Genomic DNA, 9,510 nt, shown 5'->3' with positions numbered 1-9,510 from the left:
CTATATGCAAAGATGTGAATGCAGAAATAATTTAGAGCTGAGAAGTGTTTACTCGTCAGGTGCCAAGTAGTGTAGCGTAGAGATCTCTTCGTAGAAAAGGGATCTGCTATGACACAGGCATGTTGTAGGACTTCCATCCAATGAGAAACATAAATATGTGTTACAGTATTTAAGGTGACTGTAGTGACATATGAGCCTATAATAATTTATGAAGACAGATTAGATTGTTGGTTGCTCATAAATTAAAACTATACTAACTGTATCCAAGCCCATTGTACTACTTACAGCTCCTCAAAATTCTGCCAGGTATTTAAAAGAGTACACTCCTTGTTCCTTGTTCAAGCATATGGATTTTTTTCTTAATATGCATATTAATGCAGATTTCAGACACATTTCCTGGTTTTACTTCAAGGACTTTATAGTTTTGGTTGAGAATCTCTTCCCTTACTGATCTGCCTAGTTCTGAACCAAGAACTTAGATCTAGGAGCAAAAAGAAGATTTTATGGATTTAAGCTAAATTACTTCTACACTTTCAGACGACTTTTTTCAATTATTCAAACAATACTTGTCAAAAAGTATTCATTTCCAAAATTTTTTAATCTATATGGATTAATGGCATTTTGTATATAGTTTGCAATAAAAATCATAGTATTTTCTTGTTTCCTATGGCTAATTTGTATTAGTTTTGGCATATCCTATAACACAGCCTTCAAATTAGCTCTCAGAGCATATTTTTTCTGTTTTGAATTCCTGTTTAAGAAAGTAGCGATGCTTTGTCAGTGAAGAACCGGTGCCATCTAGGGGCTGGAAGCTGAAAGAAAGGGAAGCGTCCAGATCTGGGAATAATAGGAATCAAGAAGAAGGGAAATAATGTGGTAAAAATCCAGCTAAGGGAAATAGTGGGAATCGCAGTACAGAGACACCCAAATCCTTGTCCAGTGACAGCTTGGGCTTCACAGGGCTGCCCTCGCTTAGGGAAGGGCGGGAAAAAAGGTGGCCTCTGCCTGCTGACCTTGCCTTTGCTTCATATCAGAGACATCTGTCCAATGCTCCCCCAAACCAGTCCCTCTGCAGGGCTGATTGACTGGGAGTGGGAATGTGCAGGACGAGATGGGTTCTCAGCTGCATTCAGACCTCTTGGTATTTAAGAGCAATATACATTTGAAGAGAATGATGATAAAGAATTAGAAAAACACCAAATATCTTTGAGGTCACACCTTTAGAAAATTCTGACCTAAACTCTGGCATATAGGTATATACATATACAAGTGTGTATGTGTATACGTATACATGTATACGTGTGTGTATATGTATACATGTGTGTATATATATGTGTGTATTTATTCCTTTGTTAAACGTATTTCAATATCCTACTACTGTTTATCCTGTTTTCAAGCAAAATTTGAGGAAAAGATGCCTTACATAGAAAATACATGCACTGTATTGGGCATGACAGCAGAAACTCGAGTTGTCACTCAGTATGTTTGCTGAATAAGTTGTCTTTGATCTCCCTCTGGTGGTATAAGGGTTTTGGAAATCGAGTTTTTGGAAGCACTCTTAGAGCCTTGAATTACACAGTTTTAGCAATGAGTTGATAGTTTGTGATTTTACTTCACGCTTCCTGAAAATGGCTATGGAATAATATGGGGAAACCACCAAATATATAAAACTTATGCAGAGGTGTTGGAGTTTTTTTATTTTGTAGTGCAGAAAAAGAAGTTGGTGAGTTCCTCTCACTTGAAAGACAAATTCACAGATTTATCTTCAGTTCCAATCATACTTTACACTGGCAAAGTAACACAACTGTCAAACTTTGTTGTCTGCAAAGGTACTACTTGGAAACAGAAAGAGGACAGACAAGTCAAGGTGGCTGGGGACCACCAACTGGAAAGGGCTGGTCTGTGAGATCCTTGCTTGTACTGGTGAGCAGTTAACTCCAGATATGATGACTTAAGGAATCATTTCCTTGGCATGACTGGGCTGCTCATGTAAACACCTGCTTACCAGAATGAGCAAAGGGATCACAATATGCTTCTTTTATTAACAAAAACTTGTGTCCACTGCACACGTGAACATACAGGAAGTTTGCCGGCTGCATGTTGTGCCATGCATGTTAGAAAACAGCATCAATATTAGACAAAATGTTGGTTAAATTCAAGTCTGTAAACTTCTACTTCATGTTTGTCTCTACTGAAAAGTAACAGATACTTTTTGCTCTTCAATTCATTAGCAATTAATTTAATATGCTTTGTTTCTAAGAGACTGGATGTTACTTCACTGAATTATTTATATAATTGAAATTGCTGAAGTCCCATAGGAATGCTTTCTGGAAAAGGCTTTTCTTTTTGGTATTTACAGGCTTTGGAAATTCCAGAATTTCTGGAGCCTGTAAATACAGAAATATGAACTCATTGAAGAAAACTCCATCTGCTCAAATACAAGTAGACAAAACTCAGTGTATTATTCATATAAGAGGAAGTCTCTACAGCAAAACTATTTTTGAAAAATATTGGACCCAAAAAATAATCTGCTTTAGAAATGGGAATACCTAGTTAAACAAAAAATCCCCAACCCTGTGGATTATTTTTGTCCCAAAGGTTTTACAGGAAAAATCTTATCATTTAGTTGATTAAAAGGAGAAGAAACTGGAAACTTTCTTAGGAGAGAAAAAAAAAATATTCTTAGAGACTTCCAAGAATTAGAAAGATATTTGAAGCGGGTTTAGTTTAGCTTGCAGAATCAATTTAAAGAAAACATTATTTCATATAATAAAGTACTCCTTTATCAGGATGGACTTTCCCTTGCCAGATGCGCCCAACACATAGAGGATAAGGAGCAGAGGAAATGTGTTGCAACTGCTAATGCAGTGAGACCACAGCTAGTCCAGAGTATAAACTCCTGAAATACATTCAGCATTAACTTGGGGCTCTAAACACCAGTCATAAGAATAAATCTGTTCTTATTGCACCTAGTGTTAATATAGACAGACCCCAGGATCTCCCTTCCTGTACCCATAAACAAGGATCACTTTAGCCTGACTTTATATGATTCTCCTCTGATGTATTCCCCCTTATGTGGGCCTGCTTCTTGCTGCCCCTGATCTCAGGACAGCTTTATGCTGTGGAACAAACAATTGGAGATATGCTTGAAAGCCAGTAAAATACAACTGATAGAAGTGCAAGACTTAATGAGTGTGTAGGTGACAGAGGTGGTATATGTTTTGAGGGCTACTTTGGCCACTCAGTGCTGCAGCATATTTGGAATATGAAAAATAGCATGGAATGATGCTAGATTTCAGGGCTAGATGTGCTGCAAAAAACCCATATGGAGGAGAAAAATGCCTTGCATGAGCTCATTGAGAAATTTACCTAAAACCTCTGATGTCAGAACAATCTGCCAAGGTTGCTCAAGAGAGCACAGGAATCGGTAGCGGTCAACTCCTGCTACAGGTTTTGGGTAGTTGGCTCAGAAATGGCCAGGCATGTTCCTGGGGAAGCATGCAGGTGGTTTTAAAACAATTTATAGAGAACTCATGGGCCTGAAGGAATATCTGTTTTTCAGCGACCAGAGCTCCCAGAGTGTGTCTCAGTCACCACGGGGTAAGTGCACTCAGTATTTTCTAAATGAAGGGATGCTTGATGGTCACAAGCAGTGTTACTTTCTATATTTTCATGGTTTGCTGAACATAGACTATAGGGAGATGTTCATGAAAAGCAATGCACATATGTCAGAAGCCAAAGTATTGAGGAGATTTGATGCTGACAGCCCACAACAAGCTGTAGGCCTGGTTGTGTTTAATCACGTTATTTTCAGGGGGAAAGCTCAGAAGATGACACTATTCTTTCCTGTTTTGGCTTATAAGAGCTTGCTGCAGTCACACTGGCTCTATCTAAAAAGTATCAAGTCTGTGGGTCTCAAGATGTTATTGAGGTATGTACCCTGCAGATGAATGGGTATGTAATGGAAGAAGAAAAATGTCTCACTTGTTTTACTGCCGAAGCTCTGCAAGACCAGAGGGGGCCTTATTTAACATTCAGCTGTCCAGGCTCATCTCCCTCCTACACATAGATGCTCATCTGCAGTGCCTGCAGTATGACAGGCTCCAGTCCCACCTCTCAGACCTGTCACGGACACCTCAGGGAGCACAACCATGCAAGAAGACTCCTGTCCAATCCATGAATTTGAGCTGAGCACCCACTAAGAGCTGGGGTGTTGCTCAAGCACCAGCCTATGCTGTGGTTAACAACCAGGGGAAAACTCCAGGTGTTTTGAGAAACACGGAATTCTTCTCAGATATTCATCCTACTGTGAAAAATAAGTAAAACGTGGCTTCAGAAGGAGAAAGAATTTAGGGAAGGATGTTGTTTATCCATGGGTGATGTTCTGTTTACATTTTTAGGCTTCTAATACCAAAAAAGTCAAGCAGCACAGGATACTTGGAAGTGAAATTTGTTAATAGATAGCACTTCTCACATTTTCCCTTAAGGACAACAGAAAATGAGTATGGGTAAGATAAAAGGATGAGGAACTGAGTATCAGGAAAGGCATACTTTAAAATACTTTCCTGTTTCCTAAGAAATGGGAAGATTTTAAAGAAAACATTTTACATTGACTTAGATTAGAAAGTTGTTTGTTTATCTGTTTCTTAAATTATTGAACCCAATAATATTGTTCAGGAACAATTAAGTTTTTAATATTTGAAACTAGGCAAAAATGAAATACAAATTGGACTGTTCTTGCAACCAGCTGCTAATATCAGTTGAGCATCTCAGGTATGTGTTTGATGTATAGGTGCAGGCCAGGTTTCGAAGAAGCACAGTAAAGCTACTTAAGTGTCAATAACATTTCTGCAGTCCTAATAGGTGAGTGAGACAACTGTGACTGCAAAGCAGCTTGACCAAAATGCAGAGGTGGTCGCTACCAGGAGCAATGCTCAAATCTGTGCCACTCTCTGAGGTGACAGACAGACCTGTATTTCACTGGCATTCTTCACTCTTCAGGGAAGGATCAGCAACAGATGAGAGCACATCGACCTTGAAAATGTCTTTTCTGGGAATAATACTGTTTACTTTTAAAATTGTAACCAATCTTTACACATGTTGTGGACACGATGGCCTAAAGATACAAGAGGGGTGGTGTGTGTATATAGATTAGCAGCCTAATCCAAGACAGGTATTGCTACTTGGCCCATACAGGGTAACATCTTTCTCCATGGCAAGTGACTGACCACAGAGAAACATCACTACAATTTACAAGCCCAGCCGAAACAGCAGGCAGCTGGTGGGAAAAGTTAATTACCTTTTGTTTCAGGCAGAAAGGTGAAATGAGGGACACTGATTCCTGCAGCACACTTCTGTATGTGGTGTGGAAATAGGTACTCCACACCTTTTGGGCTTGCTCTTTCAAATGTCACCTTCTGTGTCTGAGTAAGTCAATCATACACCCTCCAACGAAACGGTATTAGATACCATTGTCTCCCAAAGGAATATTTTCATTTCCATGACAGCTAGACTGGGTGCTGAATTAACGTTGCCTGTCTTGGAGAACAATTAATGGCTTATAAGGAGAAATGATTTAATGTACCAGGCTTTTTACAACTTCTAAAATCTGCAAGTAAAAATTTTATTTTGAGTTTCTTTGGAAGGGTTTAGCAGAAGAAACTTTCCAGATGCCTGTGACAGAACTTCAGACTGCAACAGTGGGAGGGGGCCTGGTGCTGTCATCTGCTCAGGACATGCAAATCTGAGCATGTGCCACATGGATCCTCATGCACTCCCTGAAACCCATCACACCTTCCTGTTTAAGTGGAAATTCCTTAGCCACTTTTCCTTATCTCTGTATTCAGTGAAGGGGGAAATATGTAACAAAACTTGTGTCATGCTGATCTAGCATCTGTCATGGTTTAACCACAGTGGACAACTAAGCATCACACAGCTGCTTGCTTACTTCCCCAACTGGGATTGAAGAATGTCCTGGTTTCAGCTGGGACAGAGTTAATTTTTTTCCAACAGCTGGTAGTGCTGGGTTTTGGACTGAAGATTAGAACAATGTTGATAAAATGTTTTAGTTCTTGCTAAGTAGTGGTCAAGGACACTTCAGTTTTTCATACTGCCCTGCCAGCATGGAGGCCAAGTGGGCACATAGCTGGAGCAGCTGAGCCCAGCTGAACCATAGGGATATTCTGTACCACATGATATCATGCCCAACATACAAACTAGACGGAAAGCTGGCCATCAGTCAGCAGGTGGTAAGTAATTGCATTTGCGCATCACTTGATTTGTATATTCTAATACTTTTATTGTTACTATAGCTATTTATTTATTTCCCCCTCCTTCCTTTTTTGTTCACTTAAACTGTCTTTATCTTAACTCATGAATACAACCTTTTTTTTTTTTTTCCCTCTTGGCCTATTCTTTCCCCCATCACACTGCGGGGAGTTGGGTGGGAGTGAGCAAATGGCAGTGTGATGTTTAGCTGTCTGATGGGTTAAACCACAACAGGGAGAGAATTGGAGGAGTAAAAATTAGAAAACTCACAGACTGAGGTAAAAACAATTTAATAGGTAAAGCAAAAGCTGCATGTGCAAGCAAGGCAAGGAATTAATTCATTCACCACTTCTCATGGTCAGGCAGCTGTTCAGCCATCTCCTGAAGAGCAGGGCTACATTACATGTGACAGTCACTTGGGAAGACAAATACCATCATTGTGAATGTACCCTCTTCCTTCTTTTTCCTCCAGCTTTATATGCTGAGCATGATGTCATATGACCTAGAACATCCCTTCGATCCGCTGAAGTCAGCTCTATCCCCTCCCAATGTCTTGTGCACCCCCAACCTCCTCACTGGTGGGGTGGGGTGAGGAGCAGAAAAGGCCTTGACTCTGTATAAGCACTGCTCAGCAGTGACTAAAACATCCCTCTGTTACCAGCACAAATCCAAAACACAGCCCCATACAGTGGAGAAAAATAACTCCACTCCAGCAAAAATCAGCATGGCACCTGTTGGAATGAAGAACAGAGAAGACCACTAAGAGAAGAAATGTTGAGTGGCTGCAAATATTGTTCCCAGTTTTCCGCATTTTTCCAGTTTTCCTTAAAGGGCTAAAACAGGAGAGGAAGAAATCTCCCCATACACTGTTTGGATGTGTAAATTCTGGTGAAAATTTCATTAACCCTCTCTCCAATCCTCCACATAAAATTAACCTTTTTGTTTTCCCTTCCTTTGTCGTCAAGAGAAATTTTAAGAGAAATACTAATAAATTTCACCAGCAAGCAGAGTACAAGTATGCGAGAGACTGTATAAAGTAACCTGTGACATGAAGGGAAAAAGTCAGAATATTCCCCGTATTTCAGCAAGTTCTTATAAAATCCCTAAAGGATAACTTGCTCTGAAAACACCTTCCAATTCTGTTTTCTAGCACCGAATAAAATAAATCTTTATATGAAGGGAGATTGCCTATAAAGATATGACAAATAAAAGAGTAAACACCACTTCTGGTGAAAACAAAACCTGCAAATTTTACAAACTACAGCTACCAAGTTCACTTATAAGATATTTTCTACTGTAAATGGCTCCAAACAAATATCTTCATATTTTATTCACTAGTGAGGGCTTCCTCTTTCTTCCTTAAACCCAGAGTGAGGCCTCTCTTGTGTGTTATCACAGATTTTGACTACCTTACCTCAGTACCTTTGTTTGGGGCTCAGTATACAAGCTCAATACTGAAATAAACTCAATACCTTGCTTTATTCCTTCTCCTTCAGAGCTGTGCTTTTCCAATATTGCTACGTTTGGAAGACTTTGGGTGAGCAGGTTCTGTGGATATGAAAGAAACTGAGGAAGCATTAAGCAAGACAATAACACACCTTTATTGGGCTTTAGGAGTCACTAGTCATGTTGCTTGAGTTCACGAAGCGAAACCTGCAGCTCTGTGAGATACAAACCTAGGACAGAAAGCATGTTAGAGAGAAGGAGTTTAAACAAGTAAACAATAAAAAAAGCAAGGGATGAAGAGCAGTGCTGAAGAAATGAGTGCAGGAGAGCTAAGAAACATCCACTTTGTGTCTCAGTGAGACAATCTGAAGCCCCGTAGGCCGTCACAAGGAGGCTGGAGAGAAAGCGCTTTCTGGGCTGGAGTCACACAGCAAGAGCAGAAGACTCTGAGAGGGACACAGGAGGGGACACAGCATTGCCTTTATGAGGTGGTTCTGCAATCCATCAGTTTGCGAAAGCTCTTTCGGAAACTGTCATCCAGAAAGGCATACAGGAAAGGGTTGAAGCAGCTGTTGGCATAACTCAAGCTAGTGATGAAGTAGGAAATTGCAATGATGAATGGAGTTTGTGGGATGTCTGTGGTGAGGGCCACCACTGTGCTAAGGTGATAGGGCGTCCAGCAGAACAGGCACACAGCCAGGATGACAACCACCATCAGCGTCACCTTTTTTTTGGCTTTGTCCAGGGCTTTTGCATTGCAGTGGAGGTGCACACGTCTCAATCTGCACAGCATGGTGGTGTAGAGGATGCAGATGGTGGACACTGGGATGGCAAATCCTAAAATAAGGGTGTAGATCCGACTGCCTTTCCACCACATGCTCTCAGGGTGAGGGAACACGAAGACACACTGGGAGCGTCCCTGCTCCTCATGTATCTTAGCAAAGACGGTGAAGGGCAGGATGATGACTGTGACAAAGGACCAGACGCAGAGGCTCACAATCTTGGCTGCTCGGTAGGTGCGGTAGGACATCTTTCTGGACTTGGTGGTAGCCACCACAACCAGGTAGCGGTCAATGCTCATGACAGTGAGGAAGTAGATGCTGGAGAAGGTGTTGTACTGGTCTATGGAGATGATGAGCTTGCACATGAATTCTCCAAAGGGCCACTGCAAGAGCAAGTAATCAGCGATGTTGATGGGTAGCACCAAGGTGAATAGCTCATCAGCAATGGCCAGGTTGAGTATGAAGATGTTGGTGACTGTTTTCATCCTTGGGGCTTTGAGGATTACATAGATGACAGCGGTGTTGCCTGTCAGCCCCACAGCACAGATGACTGAGTAGATGACAGGCACCGTGATGTAGAAGCTGGGGCTCAGTGGGGGAGTGGATATATTCAGATTTTCATCCCCTATCCTGGTGCAGTTTGCACATGAGGAATTGCTGTCAAGGAGGGAAGAGTTCTCCATGGCCACCAGAGAGGGTGGCCAGGCTCATTGGTGATGGGGATGACTTGAAAGTGGAAGAAAAAAATGAGACTCCTGCTCTTCTCAAACCTGTCTTCTCCGGCACATTCAGCCACTGAGGCCTCACATACGCTGCCTGTGGCCACCCTGCCAAGAGCAAGGCGAGATCATCCAACTGCAGAGGTTCCCACCATCCCCAAAGTGAGGATGGTCCCCCACCAGCTCTCTCCTCCCGCACTGATTGACGCTGTGCTGGGTCAGCCCCCAGTCTCGGACTTCCCCAGAAGTGACAACCTCAAGGTGACAATGCTCACCCGGGAACCCAGAGGTCTGCC

At 41.6% G+C, this 9,510-nt stretch overlaps 1 protein-coding gene across 1 annotated transcript; it reads right to left on the bottom strand.

The window, feature by feature from the left end:
• Positions 1 to 8,194: 8,194 nt before the first annotated feature.
• Positions 8,195 to 9,178, bottom strand: NPBWR1 (neuropeptides B/W receptor 1). The gene has a single exon (XM_009867453.1). It carries the CDS (start codon positions 9,176 to 9,178, stop codon positions 8,195 to 8,197), a length of 984 nt encoding a protein of 327 aa, XP_009865755.1.
• Between the last annotated feature and the right edge of the window lie 332 nt (positions 9,179 to 9,510).

The sequence above is a fragment of the Apaloderma vittatum genome, unplaced genomic scaffold (genome assembly GCF_000703405.1).
Source record: "Apaloderma vittatum isolate BGI_N311 unplaced genomic scaffold, ASM70340v1 scaffold10034, whole genome shotgun sequence".
Lineage (NCBI taxonomy): Eukaryota > Metazoa > Chordata > Aves > Trogoniformes > Trogonidae > Apaloderma > Apaloderma vittatum.
The sequence above is the reverse complement of the archived record's forward strand: the minus strand, read 5'-3'. Positions and strand labels throughout refer to the sequence as shown.